Raw genomic sequence first — 20,120 nt, 5'->3', positions numbered from 1 at the left:
GCACAGTAACTGCAGAACTTCTTTTCACTGAAGAAGAGGGTACAAGGGGAAGAAAGTGAGTATCTTCTACTGTGCATGAGAATGAAACAAATTTTACAGCTTCTGTGAGAATGGAGAGTTAGAGCGGACACTTTATTAGTACCACTTTGCTTGTAGATACTGCAGAATTTTAAAAGACAAGTCAGCTTAAAAATGCCTCTTAAGTGGAAGAATTAGATGAGATTACTTTTGTTGATTTGTAGTGTTGCCTCCTACATGCCTGAGAAAGCTGTCCCACAGTCTCGCCTGTCCTAGCCTTACTAATATGGATGAGCAGTTTACAGAACAGAGTTTGAGGTCTGCTAATGCTGTTGCCTTCTAACTGTGAGAGGAAGAAAAGATGATGAAGGAACAAGGACAACCTAAGGCTAACTGAAAAGGAACACTGCCGTTCATTTATGCTTTTAAGTCAAGCAATAAGTAAGCTGATAACCAGACTCTTAAATCTGGGCATCTGCTGTATTTCACCAGAGCAGGGGTTCCAACAGCACATTTTACCTTGGACTGAGGAATCTTCTGTTAGCTGTCTAAAATAAGGTAATCTACAGCTGTTTGATGAATTTTCACTGACAGCTGATTTAAAAAATGCCCTTTAAGCCACACATGACAATGCTGAATCAGTAAACCACTACTTAAAAGTAGAAATGGAAAAAAAAATTAGGAAAAGCTTAGATGAAGTAACATCCACTGAAAAATAAGTTTATTTCAGAAAAACTATAAACCATATATACACAAGCTTAAAGGGGTTTCACTTCTTGTTTACAGGAACGTACATTATTTTTGCTGATGTGCTAACACTTCCAACATTTCTGACATTACCTACACCTTGGTGTCCATGATAATATTACCATCCTTATCCTTTACTCTTACTCTCCCAGAGACATACTTTGTTTCCTGCTGTCCATTCATGTACACAGTCTTGACAGTACCATCTGGATACTCCCGTCTCTTGAACTGTGATGTGTGTAATTCTCTCTGGCCATTATTGAACTCTATAGTTTTGCTTCCATCTCTGCATTAAATAAAATTTATACAATTATTTAAAAAAAAAACCAAGGACTATCCATAGGCTTTAAGATTAATCTCAGAACAAACGTTAAGTCTGCAAGCTTAAATGAAAGAACTCTGAAAAAAAAAAAAAAAAACAACCAACACACCACTATTTCTGAAAAGCCTGTTTTGTTAAACGTCATCCCAGCTGGTTGGTACTCGGAAACCTATTTCTGCAGAACTAACATGACTTCTTCATACTTGAGAGCATCTACTGCCCTTTCTCTGCACTAAATCTGTTGCTGCAACAGTCCAAGAAAAGTTTTGATTGCTATCAGTTATCAGTCAGACCTGCTTGCCACACTAGATATGTTCTCTAGAATTAAGCATAAATTAGAAAGATTTCTCAGGTTAGGGTATGAGAAAATACACATAGGCATGCAGTCTTTATGTCTCCTCCAAGCTAGCAAAAAAAATTCAAACATTAAATACATGTTCACACTACGGTACATTCAAATGTAAACTTCTAGAAACAGATCTGTCACCATATACTGCCTCTGTCAGTGAGCCCTAATTGCTACTTTCCCATCAACAGCCTTGGGTGCCTGAAAAGGAAAGCTTACCGCTGAATACGAACAATAGTACCATCTGGAAAGATACTTTCTTCTTGCCCATCCGTAAATAAATTTTTAATAGTTTGATCAGGGAAGGTAATTTCTTTCTTGCCATCAGGATAATGCTTCTCTGAAATGTATTTTGAGACAATATGCTTATTACATAAATGCAGGTATAAATACAGGCAGCAGTTTTGATGGTTGGTTGGTTTGAGTGCTTTCTTTACCTATTTGTCCATTTGAAAATTGCAAGACCTCTAAGCCATCAGAGTATGTAGTATGTGTAGTCTTAGCATCAGCATAGTAATAAATCTGCAGAAAACAGGTTGGATTTAACATAACTAGTGAGAAATTTTATGTGAGTGTACACACATGTGCATAAATAAGTATTTATAGAAAAGTGCAGAAGATGCAGGATACGTACCACTGTTTGATCAGGCATAACCTGCTTCACATCCCCGTTGAAGAAGGTTATAGTTATGGTCTTCCCATCAGAACCCACTTTTTTCCATGTCCCATTGGGGAAAAATATGAGGTGACAGCCATTTTTCAAAATCTTTTCAACCTAATGAATACATTATTCAAGGTCAATATTGAACCATTACACTCACACACTCATTCCTCTTTCACAATAGCGGTCTTGTGGAATTTCAGAGTGCCGAGCTCTCATTTTACCTTTCCATCAGGATAAGCAGTTTCTCTCTGTATCTCTTCACTGTCTGTAGATGTAGGTCCAGATGGTAGTGGCACGTGAGCTTCATGAGGAGAGGTGTCCTGAAATGACAATAATTTAAGCATAAACTCAAATCAAGCTTCATCTTTATATTTTTTTCCTAGGGTAACGGGTATTTTAGGAAACGAGGAGCATCAGGGGAGGAAGACAAGTATAGGAAGGCATAAACACAATCTGGGTTTTATGTAACTCCTAGGTATAATTCAGGTGCTAAGACAGACTGAGACTTGACAATAATTGGTTGTCTGTAGTCAGCTGTAGCCTGGACTAAAGTGAAATTCAGTGTTGTGTTGTAGCATGGTGCTGAACTGTGTTAAGTTATCTGTATCAAGGTATGAAACAGTTGATGAAGTTTCACTACACCTGAATGCTACCTACAGCAATTAATGCAAGAATTAATCCAGCCATTTACAAGATTCTTGCAGTTTCCCTACATGGAGCATATAAAATATCCCTCTTTTTCCCCTCCCTCAAAAAGTAAAACATTTTGCAAAAATCAAGGGAGCAAGAGATAATTATTTTATTTCCTCAGCCAAAGAATGTTGCAACTAGGCACAGGTAGAACATTCTGCATTGACTACTACATAGCCATTTTCTGATACGACAATAAAAGGGCAGTTGAAGAGCACAGCAGTTGAGTCAACAGCTTCGCCAGTCACCCTCTGGATACTCATTTAAGTACAAGTAGCTATTGTTTTATTTCGGGTTTTCCCTCCCCCCTTAAAAATCAAATCAAGATACAGGACTTACTACCATAAATGTCTTAGAAGAATCTTCTAGTGCCACCATTGTCTCAGAGTTGCTTCTGTCAATAGCAGGTGCTGATGCAGGTGTTCTAGAAAGCTTTCCTACTCAGATACACGTGATAAAGTTACTATGGACAGTAAAATTAAAGTACAGTTTAAAAGTGTTATATAGGAGGTCAAGTTCTATAGGACACCTACATTTAAGTGCAGTAGAAACTGAAAGCAGCGTATTTATGAAAGGAATCTGCATAAGCCAGCTCCCTCAAGTACGTCATTGAAGAATTACTGCAACAGGCATAATACTTGCACTTCCCTATTTCATTCCTGTAGATTTACAAAGGATTTTTCCCACCCCTAGGGATCTAGAGGACATTATTAGTTTAACCTTATAATGAATAAAGGAAGCTAATGTAACTTCTAACAGGAACTGATTGGAAGACTTCTCCCATGTCTCCTAGCACACCAGAGAGATTACCAAAATAAAACCAGCAAGGGCTTCAATTCTGGAACATACTTCTCTAACAGATAATGTAATGTTTGTTTGAGCTGTCAGAGGTGACAATAAGTACCCTCCAGTTATTTTCATACGTAATCATTCATTAGGAAGTGGTATAGCTGGCAACAGCATTTCCTCCTAACTGTGAGCAAAGAACACCCACTACAGCACTGCCCATACGATTACAAATCATGCTACCAGAAGGTTCTGAAGAAACACAGCAATTCCAATGCTATCAGCATCATCACCTAATCAACGTCCGTGGCTTGAATGAACGTAAACAATGAATGCCATTTTGGATTACAGAATGCAGCTTCTAGTATGCTCCAGAGCACCAAACATGACCAGAATAGTCTCATCACATCCTTCTCCAGAATTTTACCCTGCGAGGTATTTATCCATATCACAGAATCATAGGATGTTTTGGATTGGAAAGGACCTCAAAGATCATCGAGTTCCAACTCCCCTGCAATAGACCAAGGCCACGTCATAGAATCATAGAATTAGTGAGGTTGGAAGGGACCTTTAAGATCATCAAGTCCAACGGTTAACCTACCCTGATAAAAACACCACCACTTCTAAACCATGTCCCTAAGCAGCTCATCTACCCTTTTCTTAAACACCTCCAGCGATGGTGAATCCACCACCTCTCTGGGCAGCCTATTCCAATGTTTAATAACCCTTTCAGTGAGAAAATGCTTCCTAAGTGAAAAAATGCTTCCTAAAAGCATCCTGGCTTCCAGCCTGGCCTTGAACACCTCCAGGGACGGGGCCCCAACAACCTCTCTGGGCAACCTGTTCCAGTGCCTTACCACCCTCAAAGTGAAAATCTCCTTCCTAACGTTCAATCTGAACCTGCCCTCTTCCAGTTTAAAGCCATTCCCCCTCGTACTATTGCTACATGCCAGAGTAAATAGTTCTTTCCCAGCTCTCCTGTAGGCCCCCTTTAGGTACTGGAGGGCCACAATAAGGTCTCCTCGGAGTCTTCTCTTCTCCAGGCTGAGCAGCCCCAACTCTTTTAGTCTCTCCTCCTAGGAGAGGTGCTCAAGCCCTCGGATCATCCTCGTGGCTCTCCTCTGGACCCGCTCCAGCAGGTCCATGTCCTTATGCTGGGGACTCCATAGCTGGATGCAGTACTCCAGGCGGGGTCTCACAAGAGTGGAGTAGAGGGGCAGAATCACCTCCCTTGACCTGCTGGCCACACTTCTTTTGATACAGTTGGCCTTCTGGGCTGTGATTCCACATTGCTGCCTCACGTTGAGCTTCTCAATAATCAGCACCCCCAGGTCCTTCTCCTCAGGGCTGCTCTCCAGCCATTCCCAACTGAGCCTGTATTTGTGCTTGGGATTGCCCCAACCCATATGTAAGACCTTGCACTTGGCCTTGTTGAACTGCATGAGGTTGGCTTGGGCCCACCTCTCCAGCCTGTCCAGGTCCCTCTGGATGGCATCCCTCCCCTCCAGCATGTCTACCTCGCCAAACAGCTTGGTATCATCGGCAAACTTGCTGAAGGTGCACTCGACCCCACTGTCCATGTTGCTGACAAAGATGTTGAACAGTACAGGCCATCAGAGCTGACCCCTAACATGCTCAATGAGTCCATTACGACCTATTCTCTCACCTCAATTTTGAGATGATGATGCGCTCTTTGTAATAACAGCAAAAATCCACATTAATTTTCTTTAAAAGAGTTAGAATTCTCTGATTGGACAGATATTTATACCTTTTGCCTGTGAATGAGTTCTGCCATTTATCTTGCTGCACTTCTGTACTGGAAGCAGCTGAGATGCAGTTTGACTTTTTGGGCCTCTATTTGGTAGACACTAAAAGAAAGAAAGTTATTTGTGGTTTATGTGACATTTATTCATAAATGTTCATACAGCAGCAAAAAATTTATACACCATATGACAAGAAATTTACTGGAAGCTTTCTGCACAAACTATACATTTTTGAGATTCAGTCAGCAGAAAGGCTTGTGTGAGGTAGCCCAAGCTATACTTTGGAACTCTTCCTCTGTCTGCTGCCTCACTACCAGAATGTTAATTTGGTGCAGGCAATCCAGAATAATAGTTAGTTTCAAAACGAAATATAACTGCTTTAGACAATGGTGAACTGCCTGGTTTGTCTGGCTGATCCTTAAGGCGCAGAGGTTCACAGGTTAGGTCCAATCTATGATTTTGCTCTTATAATTGCATCATTTTGAATTTCTAAGATGAATTCCTCAACAGAATGGATGCTGCACACTGTAAACATTCACATTTGGAGAGAACGTGACGTTAACAAAATTCTGTGTCTGTCACCTCTACTGGACTCCCAATATCAGTAAATTAAAAGTAAACATCTAGGTTCTAGCTGTTGGATTCCAAGTTTATAATCCAAAACTTAAGAGTATTCACCAACTAGAGTAGAGTAAACACCAAGGTTAATAACTTACAGATTCTGCTTTTTTTAAAGTCATCCCAGAATTTTCTATTTTCTTCTTGTTTTCAGCAGCTTCTACTTTCTTCCAGGCTTCTAAACGAAACCTCTCCATAATTTTGACTTCCTCTTTTAGCTCCATATTCTCATTTACTAAAGCTTCTATTTGATCTTTCAGGCGTCGGTGGGTGGTTGACCATTTTGCCTCTTTTCGTTTTATATCGTCCTGTAATTCTGCAATCTGCTGTTTTAAAGCCTTAGAAAAATGCACATTTATAAATTAAAGGGCTTTCATTTTTTAATATATTAGAAGATTTTAATGTTCTTTATTGCCTTCTTGGTATCCTTTACACTTCATAGATTGGCCAGTACAAATACACTTGAGACAGAAATGTGAAATATTTAAAGCTACCCTTGAGAGAACCCTTCAAAAATCTTGGGACAGGAAAATAGGGAGGACACAGTCACATAAAACACACGGGAATCTGCCTAGCCAGTTTAGCAAATGTTACTCCAATCTGTTGAAGTTATATTAGGAAAATTTGTAGGGAAGGAGGAGGGAAATCCATGTGTGATGTTTAATACAAGTTGTCTATACGCCTCAATACCGTACATCCTGACAACGAAGGAACAAACAGAACTTATTTCGTACATCTCTGATACCCAAAGACCTACAAGCAATAAAATGTAACTTTGAAAATTGTAGGAGATTACTACCTTTACTGTACAACAGTTATAGACAGAACAAAACTCAAGTACAGCTCTAATTTGCACTTTGATCCACTGCCATGAATAAAAACTTACAACTTAGTATTAACTAGAGCAATTTTGTATCAAAGTTGAAGATCATTCTACCATAGTCAGGAGCAGTTTTTAGTATGGAAACATGACAAAAGGATTTGCTCATCAGGGGGTTTTGCCTTAAAACCATTAAACAAGGTTGTGGAGACTGTAGTTCCTTCCTTAATTAGGCCATGTCTACTAGCAGTTACCATCTTAAAATCACTTGCAACCTTTCAATTAAGTTAGAATTTAGTTCTCGACTGCCTTTACATTAATTTAAGTGTTCCTGTGCAGACTAGAAGAATAACATATTTTTATACCTGAATTTCATCACGTTCTTTTTTATCTGGAATTGCTCTAGCTTCTGTGGTATATTTTTCAAAAACTTTACGCTCCTTTTGCAGTTTTTTCATTTCTTTTTTTTTATATTCTTCAATTTCAGCCAGTTCTTGGGCTTTCTGCTGTTGAAAGTCTGCAATTTCTTTCCTATAATTATGAAAGAAAATTGTTGGTTTAGCCCCAAACTGGGGGTTTTAATCTGGATTTTAAGGAAGAAAATACTGAATTTTGTGGTCATTGATTCCAATCCAGCATCTTTACCCCCAGGAAGACTTACCTATAAATGGTATTACTTATTTAGGAAGTAAAAATTGTCACACAGCTAGTGTTTGAAGTCCAACAATTTCTATTTTTATATCTTCTAGTCACAAAAGTTATCCTGAATTTAACAAAGCTTTGGCTAAAATGTTCCAACATTCTTCAGAGCAGTAGAACACCATTCCCCCAAAATTACCGGGGAAAAAAGAATCTGCTAACAGCAGGAGGTCACAAATTAAATATTAGCCAATGACATGATGCTGTTTCCAAACAAAACAAAAGTGACTTTGGTAGGAATAGGTTTGCCACATTTAAGTCACCAGAGATGATTATTCTGCTCTATATGTCGCTTACAAGTCCCCCAGTTTAAATGAAAATATTCTCCAATCCAAAGGAAGAACATCAATCATGTTAACGTGAAGATCAAGATCAATTTAGGACTGCGTTATCACTCAGAACAAAAATACACAAATTCTCTCACGTGTGGCCTTTAAGGACATCATATTAAACTAGCAGGGGTTCTTAATATTATAATTTGTGTGTGAGTAATAATTACAGTTTAATATCTATCTAGAGCAACAACCAGTTTCTTGACCTATGTCTCCACTGTACCTGAAACACAGTAATTATTGACCCGTGCTGTTGGTAACTGGACATTATGATAGTCTGGATCATACTATGTAAGCAAATGCACCAAAATGTTTCAATCAAAAATTACCTGATATTTGCCAAGGCATGCGCTCTTTCTTCACGGAGTTTAGTTAGAGTTGCGTTTTCAGCTCTGAATCGCGCTATTTCAGTTTCCAATTCAGCGAGTGTATCTCTCAGTACCTGGGATGGAACAGTGTTGCCTGTCAAAGAACAGCCAGGTGCAAGTTATCCAAGTGGCACCCATAAGACTGAAGTAAACTATTATCATACACCAGTTAAAAAAAAAATATCAAGTGATACTATTTTAGAGATAGTAATAGTATTGCAAAAAAAACCCAAAATTATACTATTCACATAACACAGAAGTGACATTTTAAAGTACTCTGCACTATTTATTCAAGTACCTGAAACATTCAGTATATCTATCATCTTTGTAGAACTAAATGTATACTAGGAATTGGAATGTTAAGGGCTTCATGTCAAGCTAGAGAAATTAAATGAAGGTGTAAGAGCCAAGCATCAAACAGGGAAGTTTATGGTTGAAGTTTTTCCAAGTTTTATTCACAACAAAGTCTGTTCATACCCATCACCGATACGAAATCTACTGTAGAGGCCAATAATAGTATTTGTGGGCTTTTTTGCCATCCCAGTTTCCTGTTCAGTCACTACTTAACACTCCCAGGGTTTTAATAGTCTGCTTCTGAGTATGCAAGGGAAGAGCGTAAATACTGATGTTGCAGCGTAGGTAGTTGCCTCATTCACCCTTAAATGCTCTGAGATGCAGTTAAAAAACCCCTATCCCTCTTCCTGCAAACATCATCTAGCAGGAATCTTTAGGCAACCCTACAAAATCAATTCAAAATCAAAAACAATAAGCAGAAATAGCAGCTTTCATAGGAACTTCTCATTAAAACCTAAACAAAATCCTAAACATTCATTGGAGCAGAGTTGGAAACCAAGATCTCGCCACCTTGCAGAAAAGAGATTTAAATGCTAGGCTATGCCATCATGCTTTCACTGAACAATTGGGGTTTTAATGATCTCACATAAAAGCTCTCATTGAAGCTGTTGCATTTAGAGGCAGTCCTTCCCCAGACTATAACCATATGGTCAAAGTCAAGATGGGTAAAGCAGAAAAATGAATCCATGTTTCCCATATTCCACGTGAATTCTCTAGATGCTATACTACTGTTGGAAAATACGAACAGGGCTGCTATATTTTATAAGAGGAACAAGCTGTTATATTTTATAAGAGGAACAAGCTGTTATATTTTATAAGAGGAACAAGCTAACGTAACAGTGCATAGCATTACCCTACTATGGTGTAAATGCACACTGTCACTGGAAAGGGAATTACCACTTCATTTTTGGCATGCCTTTGACACTTTCCTTGATTTGAAAACAGTGATCAAGCAGCCCCAGATCAAGTTAGTTCAATGAGCTAGTCTGACAAAAAACTAGCCGCGGGGGGGGGGGGGGGGGGGGGGGAATTGCATAATTGTTAGATCTGACACCAGACATGTAACCAGGAGAGGAGCTGAAAGGTGACAACAGTGCCATTCCCTGCAACACCCTTTGGTGTAATCTCAGGTTGCAGCTTAAGCGTTAAAAGGAAAGACTTGTAATATACATCTTCTTCAACATTTCCTACCAGTTGCTGTTCTTTCATCTCCTGGCTCCTGTTCCACATTTGATTTAATTTCATGCTCTGAATGAAAACCTGCCTTCTGTTTCGGTTTCAGTGAAGGAAACAGTTTCATCATCAGGTTTGATACAGGAGGTCCATTTGAGTCACTGTCCACTGCAGACTCTTCGGACACTTCATCTCCCCTCTTTGAAGCAACTTTTCTCTTTATTGTTTTATCTGGGACAGTTGTATCATTCTTACTGGAAAAGTCTATCTGTAATGGTATTTTAGTATATTTTTCAGGTAAATCACTGTTAACGTAGTTTTCATCAAGATCACTCCATGTTCTTTCATCATCAAACTCAAACTTACTCCTACTTATACAAGACATGCTGCTCTGACGGTCTGAAGCTTTTCTAATCTTTTGCTTTGACAGTGCACTGCAATCTTTGTCTGACAAGCCAAGGTCAGCATCTCTATCTTTGCTTTCTTTGCTGATATCTGTAACAGAACCTCCGTAATCAAAGAATTCTGGATCACTTTCTCTATGGCTCATAAAGGATGTCTTAACACCTTCATTTTCATGCTTTAATGTGGTCTCAAATTCACTCTCAGAATCTGTAGTAGTATCACCCTCACCCTTATCTTCATTTACAATCCATTGATTACTTTTTAAAGCAGGAGCTGCTGTCATGGAAGAAGCTGAAAATATTTCACTGTCCGTTTTATTCAATGGATCCTTCATTCTAAAAGCTGTTCCTGAATTTGAGACTGTACACATAACTGCTCTGTCATTTATATTTCCCGGTGTCATACAGTCTGCTTTTTCATTTTTCCTATTTAGAAGTTCAACAGCCACTGCCTTTACTTGCTGCTGTTTTGCTTTGATAGGGGTAGAAGACATTCTACGTCCTTTTAAAGTTTGCCGATCGTGATCTAAGATCCTTTGCACAAATGAGGAATTACTTGAGAAAGATATTTCATCTGCAGCTTGTTCTAGAAACAAAAATTCATCTAATTCTAGATTCTCCTTTTCTTTTTCTTTCTCCCAGTTTTCCAGCTTATTCTGAAATGAAACTTCAAAAGACAGTTCTGGATCTTTTTCAGGGTGACCTACAGGACATTTTGAATTAGAAAAGGCACTGGCCAGCTCATGAGACAACTGAGGCTTTTCTGTGCCAGGTAATTTATTTCCAATTTTGCCAGTGTTAGACTTTGCAAATTCTACTATGTTCTCTTTATTTTCTATTTTGTTGTTAATTTCTGATGGGAAAGAATCTCTTGTCTGTTCATCATGATTTTTTCCTGGTTGCATTCTTGTTTCTAATGGTGAGATATTTTTCCCATTGTGATTCCTGAGTACCAGGGTCTTCTGAATAGGACAGTGTTTTGCTTTATCGGGGTGGTTATATTTTTTACATGGTCCAAAAGGCTTCTCAGAAACCAGTTCTTTGCCAGGAGGCATAGTTTTCTTCTGTATTTGTGATCTGTCAACTTTAATAACATTTCTGTCATCTGAAGCCTTTTGTTGAAGTCTTGGGGTGTTTTCTCCAACTTTTGTAATTTTAGATTTGGCATTAGTGAATCTTGTTAAGCCTTCTCCTCTTTTCAGGAAAGGTCGTTTGATCACTGGTTTTTGAATGGCTGATCCATTTGTCTCCTGAAAAGGGGTAAAGAAAAGTAAACCACAAAATGTTAAAAAGCCCCTTACACAATTTGAAGATTTCGTCAAATAAACCCCACATATGACTAGGAATTTATATAGTATATTTCTACCGGATTTTTAAAGACATCTTAAACAAGTGAAATATTTGGGGCTTATTGTTTTATTAAGAATGTGAATATTGCTTTCAGTGTTAGATTTTGATCCTAGAGTCTTCTTTGTACATTTTTAAAGCACCTATCGCATCTTGGCACAATATATAAAGAACAATAAAGATTAAAAAAAAAATAATAACCTGTAACTTCTCGTTTTGCTCCAGACGCTGCTCTTCTAGTTGTATCTGTTCTTCCAGGAATTCTTCAAATGTCTGTTTTTTCTCCTGAATCGCAGCTTTAATAGGTCTAGAGTAATTAAAAAAAAAAAAAAAAAAAAATCAAGTCTTACATTTCTATATAAAATAACCGTTTAACATCACTGTTATTCAAAGACCTAAGGTGTAATTACATAAAAAATGACAAATTATGAGGTACTTTTGTCATTAAGTGTCAGTTAATCTGAGAAATGCATTATGAGACTAGCTGTTTATCTTTTGAGAAATGGTTTGTCAAATCTCTGCTCTAGTTAATATACATACCCAAAAGATACTGTATGCAGGTTTTGCTGTTTCTTCTTTCACTGTTTTTCCTCAATGACCCTTTCTTCTTCCCAGACCACCAAACTTTCACTCATATTTTAGTCATACTGCCAATTTCTACAGTATCACCTTCCTACTCAGTAATGCTACTGAGATCATGTTCCTTATCTCTCCCTTTGATACTCATCCTCCTTCACAGCCTTGTACTGGGCCTGGCTGGGAAGGAGTGAGCTTTCCTCATAGCAGCCCATATGGTGCTGTATTTTGGATTTGTGACTACAACAGTGTTGATAACACACCAATGGTTTTAGCTATTACTGAACACCACCTCCACAGCATCAAAGCTTTGTTTGGTTTTTCATGCTGCTCCTCCAACCCCAGCAAGTAGGCTGGGGGTGGGCAAGAGGCTGAGAGAGGACACAGCCAGAACAGCTGACCCGAATTGACCAAAGGGATATTCTATGCCATATAACATCATGTTCAGCAGTAAAAACTGTGGGCTTGGTCTTCCAAAAGTAGCTGTTGCTCAGAAACCAAGTGGCCATCAGTCTGCTTTTAGAGGTGGCGAGTGACAGCCTTTGCATCACTTGGGTTTGGTTGTTGGGTTTTGTTTTGGTTTTTTTTGTTTGTTTGTTTGTTTTTTTCCCTTTTTCCTCTACTTTTATCTCAACCCTCAAGTTCTCTTGAGTCTGCTCCTCTCCCATTCTGCTCTGGGGGACAAAGTGAGCAAGCAACTTGGGTGGGTGTTTAGTTGCTGGCTGGGCTCAACCCACCACAGCCTAGAACAAGTATTTCTTGCTTTCATGATGACCCGGCAGACAAGGCAAAGCTTCAAAACAATGCCAACCACTACTTTTCTTTCACCAACTCCATAAACAAAGCTTTTACTACACATAATAGTGCTTGTGGCAGAAGCCTTCTCATTACTTCTTAGCCATAAACAGATGTTTAAACAAACAAAACTCCTGGTAATAATCTGAAAATTCACAGCCTTACACTCCTCTTTCACATTACTATAGCCACGTAAGAGTGGATAGGAGGTTGTAATAAATCAAATTAGGAAGGGTAATTATAACTGCTTATATTCTAAGCCTATATTAAAATGTGCTTCTAAACTACCATTACTGCAAGTTGTACACACCTCTTCAGCCAATACACAACATCCCATCTTTTGTAGCATAAGCAATTTCAAGCCAGAGCCTCTCTTACTACAGATCTCCACAGTACCTAGCAAAATGGAATCCTTGGTTGAGAAAGCCACACAAATTGAGAGTATCAGACGCTTTCAATCAGGACTCAGAATTCAACCAAACTCACATTATCCATTTCCTAAAAAGTGCATAATAATGGTCTGAATTACCTTTCCTCTGTATCAGTCCACAAATGTTTTCCTTCGCTGGAATTTTCAGAGAGATTTGCACTTTCCACACACAAAGTATCAATATGATGATCTTCACTCTCCTTTAATATTTCCATCTTTTGTTCTGGACACCAAATATTTTTTCCTATGGAGTTAAAAGAAATTTGTTTTCCTCCCCAACAAAACAGTTTTCAGCTCATACTTTAAGCAGCATTCAGTTCAGATTAAAAACAGAAGGGAGCTTCATGGTAACGTAGTCTTAATTCCTACATAAAATAGTCCTAGGATTTCCCCAAATTAATTCTTATTTGAATTTGAGCTTTCTTTTAAAAGGAGCATCCAATTAATAACCCATTCTGATTGTTCATCTTGTTTGCTATCGTTAATTTATGGCTTAAAAATAAAACAGCTGAACAAATTTGGATGTCTCCTGTACTGAAGGGCTCTCATCAAGCTTCTGTTTCCCATATGTATAAATTAAGATAAATGTATACTTTCACATCCTCATAGATCAAGCCCTCTGATTAAAAGCTTTAAAGCTGGTTTGAAGTACGATGAAATGCAGTCTCATACCTTTTCCCCAAGATCTCCTACAGTTTTTCAGCAACCTTATTAAATTGCTAGATTAAAAAGGTAAACAACTCCAGTGCATTGCTTCTGATATACAAATACTTTTTAGTCGTGTGATGGGATCTCTTTGGCAACCCATCTTGACTCCCAATTCCAGTTCAGTTGCTAATCCTCACAATAGAGCTGGTCTGAAGACATTCTGTATTCCTGAATAGATTGTTATTTTCCATTTGCCACGTGAAAATGGGTGCAGTTCAGCCAAAATATCTGTCATTATTTGCTATTTTCCTAGTCTCTATCATATATAAGCTTTAGCAGTAAAGACTTAATTTTTTTTCCTAAAACAGACAAGCATTTCATACAGACAGAACAACTTTATTTTTTCCTCATGCTGCTTTTAACAAAATTCACGTGGACATCAACAGGAACACTGAGGTCTGTAAGCTGTCAGTAAATCAACACTTGTATAAAATCTTCACAATAAGTAGTAGAAAATTATGATCAATAACTACAAGGGGAAAAAAAAACACCACAGACCAAGTTATCTTTCTATAAATGACTAACCAGTAATATATTTGTCTTCCTCATTTTTCAAACAGTTCTGCATTTTCAGAGGCACACACAAACCTTGTTTATCACAAGCAGACAATTCTGAAAGACTGTTCTTCAAAGATGAGGTGCATTCTTTGTTGTTTAACTTCTGTAAAAGATCCCTGTCTTGTGGATGTGGAGAAAGAACTGGAGCATAAGCTTTGTCTTCAAAGTGATTCTGATACCCAGATGATGGCAACTGGTGTAACTTTGTTAAGCCCACTAAATGCCCAGGTCTTCGCTTTTGACTTTCAGCCATTAGAGTACTGCCTTAAAAATAAAATAAAAAAAAAAAAAAAAAACCAAAACGTCTGTGTCATTGTGCTTGCATTACAACAACACTGTTCCACAGGAGAAAAGAAAAGGCACTGAAGGACAAGATTGATCACCCAGCCTCGCCTCCGTCCTTATATGTTACTGATCAAAAACAAGTGATTAGGGAATCTGGATTTTCTTCTCCTAATGCTAAGCCCTGAATTCATTTTTCTCGAGTAGGTAGAGTAAAAAAACAAAAAGATATTCACTTACGTCAGGTTGGACTGACACTATCAACAAAACAAAATACCCCTGCTCAACTCTGAAAGCTTTTTCCAGCCCAGCACTATCCCCTCCCTTTGCACACAGCAAACGAGACTGAAAAACTGATACAGGTTACGAGTGTTTTTCAATACAGGTTACGAGTGTTTTTCAATACAGATCAGCTCCCAGTCTAGTTCAGTTCATCACCTGAATAAATTTGTGCTACTTGAGCAAAAAAAGGGAGGTACAACTTCATTTGGATAGACTGACAGCTTAAAGCAATTAAAAGTGTTGCGATGAACAGCTAATCAGAAAGAAAAGGTTTGCTTTACACTGTCTTTAAAATATGTTCTTCGAGACAAGGACTCCCATCACAGCACATATTGATCAAGTTACAATTACAGTAGGCATTTTATAAAAACAGGATAGTATTCCTTCTACAGTGGCACTAAACTTTCAGGCACAGAAGCAATGCAGCATTTATCTTCGACTAATCAAGTAGTCTTCAGATGAAGAACTCTTGAATACACTTTCAGATTTTAACTGGAAAATGAGATTAAATTCTTCAGTTTACTCAAAGTACGTCATATGCTTGCTTTCTCAACTTACCAAGAACTGCTGTCTGGCCAGATACCATGCTAAGTAGCTTCTGCTGCTCTTCCATTAGCCTTTGAAGTTGCTCCATCTGTTGTTTCTTTAGCTGTTCCTGTTTCTGTTGTTGCAATTCCTTCAGCTTTTCAAACAAAAAAATAAATGTATTAGAGCCAAGGTTCACTTAGAATGTACCACAGAATTAGTGACATCAAGACAATGAGTACTTCTTGTTTTAAAGGTATTGCTTTAGGTAAGTGTAACATGAAGGAAATTAAGATTTTTTTTAATCTATGAGTACACATGCAATTTCTGGTTTGCCCAATTAACAGTTCCATTAGTCTTTAATTGACCAATCTGTAAACAATAGGAATCAGAACATTCATTTTACTGCATGGGAAAAAATATTCAAACTCTGCTTTTTTAACACAAACTTCTACTAAGCCGTGTTTTTATTAGAATGTGGAACACTTCATAATAAATAAAACTTTAGAAAAAGTGTGTTGGGTTTTTTTCTCTCCAAGATCTCACTTACAGTGAACAGTACTGATACAAAGGACCAAGAGAAGGGAAAAAGAACACCAGAGAACATTGAGACTCGTGATGCTGCCCAAAAAGAAGAATTAAAATATTGATTAAATTCAGTAATCCAGTCTTCATTTCCTTGTGTAGCAGGAGTCGCTGGCACTTCCTCAAGACCAGCCTCGAGGGCCATATCAAGGCAAGGTATTCCATACCCTACCAAGCCACAGCAATGGATGGTGGGCCTCCATGTCCATCTCTACCTCCAACGCATACATATGTGCTAGTTTCAGCTCCTCTAAAGGAAAGACAAGAGGCCTGATGAAATCCTTCCACAGATGAACAATTGGACCACACCTGTTATCCAACAGGTAAGGAAAAATTCCCTTGAATTTCACCTGTAGTTCCTTAAAGTTCCAGTGAAAACAGAAGGCAATATGCAAGTAGAAAGAAGCTATGATCTAATGATCAAGATCCAGAGTTGACTTCTCATCTCCAACCTCTTCACTTAATTTATTAAAGAAATCATGCTTCTACCTGTCCCAATAACAACATCCTCAGAAAACCAAAGTGAAAAAAAATCTCATACATCCAAACCTACATTTGACATTACAAACATCAGATTCTTTTTTTTTTTTTATAATATATTAGATTGTCAATAACTTTCTAAGACAGGAGACTTAATTCCTCTTAAAATATTGTTAAGCCAGCTAACATCTGTTGTTTAGCCACTATTTGATACTGCTGACAATACTGAAAAAGTGAATAAATATTTTCCTATCATGTAAAAGAGAGGAGAAAACTTTTATAGCACCAGGTAAGTTGTGGAGTTTTACTCTAGAGACTCACACACACCCCACTTGAGCAAACAGACAGGGATTTGTGCCGAGGTAGCTGCTAGCAGAGTGGACAAGGAGATGAGCGAGTTCTTAATCCTTAACAGTAAGATCTATTAAAGTGCCTCTGAACACTTTCAGCTGACACAATTTATATGTAGTAATTGGGAAGAGGTATGAGCAAATATATAGCCAGTTACAGTGGATTAACTGACATGCTTGCACTGGAAAAAAACAATAACATCAAAGCATTTGAATTCCAGGCCTTTTTGTCCCGATGTCTTGAATGCTTCATCACATTCAACACTAACATCTCTCTTCATCTAAACAGAACCAGGTATATGGCTGTACATACCTACTTTGAGAACTAACAGAAGATGTTGCTGTAGATAAAAGAACACACAACTTCACCATGTTGTGAATACCTGTTGTGAAGTACTACCACTGTAATGACCAGCACCCTATTTCCACAGCTTGAAGTGAAGAAACAACAGAATGTTGTAAAACTGTGTGTACCTTTCCAAGTAAAAAGATTTTGAGAACAAGTACACTGCCACTGAATACAATTTCATTTTCAACTACAACCTGTGCCAGCTGGAAACAACAGAAGTTAAGACTCTCAACAACTGCATATCATGAGAAGGACACCAACTTTTATGCATGCATGACTGTGACTTATGACTTGCTCTTTAAGCTTCCTGTGTTCTATAGGTTGCAAAGAGTTTGCTTACTTCCAGGTATGACAAATCATACACAGAAACAAAATCTTAACTGATGTACATCAAGAAATTCTAGAACTTTTACCTGTTCAAGCTTTTGTAAGAGTGGATCGCTGTGATCAGATTTATTCTGACCATCCACTTCACCATGGACAAAGTCTGGTTTAGAGGCTTCTACATTATATGCTGCTGCTGGAAAACATGTTTCAGTGGTATACGACCGAAGTGTACAAATGCTGCCAGACTCTTCTTCACACAAGGAGTCCTCACTTACAGAACAGCTGTCTGAAAGATGCAACCCTTCAGCAGGGAAAGCTGTGACGTTTTCAGGTCCAGATAATAAATTTTCTTTGTTCATTTTCAAACCAGTAAAATTAGGATCTAATAAGACTCCAGCACGGGAACTATCGGACATCCAATGTGCAATGAAGTTCTGTTCACTACTCAGATCTTCAACAGTTGGCATCTTGTAAACTGTATTCCAAATTATTTGCTGATAGAGCATTAACGTAACAATATTACGTTATGTAGCGTTAGGACAATAAAACTTCTGAAGTTCCAGGTATTTGGTATGGATGGTTACCTACTTTTAGCACCTAGGAATTAAACAGATAAAAAAAATAAGAAATCTACAATAACAGATTTCCAGTAAAAGAAAGTTAATTTCTTATAACTAACCTAGTGTATTTATAGAAATAAGTCACCATCTACTTTTCCCTAGGCCATAGGAACAATTTAGACAACCAGTAACAAACACTTTCTGTCCAGAAAGTCCACATAATCCAACTTTTAATCTTACTATTTGAGTACAGCTAATATTATCTCAAATATTATAAAGCTGTGTGTAATATTCTCTTCAGTAGGTACAGAGAGGGATTCAGGTGTTTTTTTTTAAATGCCTGCAACAAAAGAAGAGAGGTGATTTCAGGAGTTGAAAGAGAGACTTCCTGCATGGGACCTTCATATTAATGCAAGGTTTCAAATATGTCCATCCATACAAACATTTTACTGCACGTATTTCAATGCAGCACTTATCATTTTTGTGTCTTCCTTAGTTTCTCATGGAAACTCTACAACCACACTGCCTGTTAGCTTCTTCCTCCCAACCAGCTTCTTTTAAATCCATCCCCAAAAAGCTTTGAAGACTGCAAACGTTTCAGTGCTAACAAAATTCCTACAAGCGTCATAAAACACAAATGAATTCAGGTAGATAGGAGACCCAGAGTGACTTCCTCGCTCGGGAAGAAAGAGATAGAACTGCTGCTACCCCTGACGATGCGGCAGCAAGAGCCTGACCACTCAGCCCCGATACCTCAAACTAGTCCCAGGGCAATTAACTCTTTGCCTGTGCATATGGTGTGTCATGGGGAACACGGGGGAAAGAAGGCACCGGGGGAAAGGACAGACAACCGCAGCAGCCCAGGCTCACCAGTCTTGCTGGTCAGGAAATCACTTCTTAAAGCTTCCTTGTTCCCAGGAGATCAGCTGACACCACCTCTTGCTGAATTTTCGCCGCTGTAACAGGGTTTACACTTCCAACCAAAGTTTTAAACTGTGAGTAGGAGAAACAGCGAAATTCCCTTAGGAAAACGTTTTTCAACCACCTTCAGTTTTGAGGCACCAGTGGCAGTTTCCCAGCGAGGCACAGATTCCTGCACAGGCAAACTCAAGCCTACGTGGGTCACACACTGGTTTTCCCCCGTCACCTTTCGGAGACCCTTTCGGGGCAGCCTGCCAAGTTTAGAGCTTCCCCTACAGTCTGAGGGCAGCACCACCTCCGTGCCAACCGAAAGAGCTGGCAGGGCTGAAGCTGACCCGTCCCGAGAAGGTGAGGGGGGACGGGGGGGACGGAGGAACACACACGCCCCCCACCCCACCCCACCCCCCCAAAAAAGGCCGCCGGTGGGGAGACGAGCACAGCCACACTCCTCAGCCAAGCCGAGGGGCCGGGCCCGGCGCCTCCCTTTCCTCACGGAGACGGACACCGTCCCAGCCCGCGCCACCGCGACGCCCTCACGGAGGACGCCTCTACCCCGGCCCCGAACCACCCCCACCGCGACAGCTCAGACCCGCGGCCCCTCACAGGTACCGAGGTAGCAACACTGGCGGCGCGCCTCAGACCACTTCCGCAGTAACGCTTCGCTCCGGTCGCCACCCCTCTCCTTCGATTACAAACCTGCCGCCATCGCACAGCCTCCCGGCGCCACAGGCTGGGCACCGCCCCGGCGCGGGCATGCTGGGAGTTGTAGTCCCAAGACGCCGCCTTCTCCACCAACCGCGAGGCGGTGCTTGGGCGCTCAAACTACAGCTCCCAAGAGACTCACCGGCGAAAAGGCCGTTGACGGGCATCAACAGGGAAGCAGTGCGCCCGCAGTGGTCGCTGCCCCGGTTCCTGCCCGCGGCTGTCAGGGGCGGGAAGAG

General features: G+C 39.5%; 1 protein-coding gene across 1 annotated transcript; it reads right to left on the bottom strand.

The window, feature by feature from the left end:
- Nucleotides 1-722: 722 nt before the first annotated feature.
- On the bottom strand, nt 723-18,204 carry CPAP (centrosome assembly and centriole elongation protein; the record flags this gene model as incomplete). Its single annotated transcript, XM_082496191.1, has 16 exons — nt 723-1,051; nt 1,653-1,773; nt 1,871-1,955; nt 2,068-2,208; nt 2,319-2,417; nt 3,127-3,224; nt 5,342-5,441; nt 6,053-6,292; nt 7,140-7,305; nt 8,135-8,267; nt 9,719-11,354; nt 11,653-11,758; nt 13,352-13,496; nt 14,549-14,778; nt 15,637-15,764; nt 17,785-18,204. 16 exons carry the CDS (start codon nt 18,202-18,204, stop codon nt 859-861), a joined length of 4,041 nt encoding a protein of 1,346 aa, XP_082352317.1. The 3' UTR covers nt 723-858.
- Between the last annotated feature and the right edge of the window lie 1,916 nt (nt 18,205-20,120).

This window comes from Vanellus vanellus (genome assembly GCF_965231255.1).
Source record: "Vanellus vanellus genome assembly, chromosome: 1".
NCBI classification, from domain to species: Eukaryota; Metazoa; Chordata; class Aves; order Charadriiformes; family Charadriidae; genus Vanellus; species Vanellus vanellus.
The sequence above is the reverse complement of the archived record's forward strand: the minus strand, read 5'-3'. Positions and strand labels throughout refer to the sequence as shown.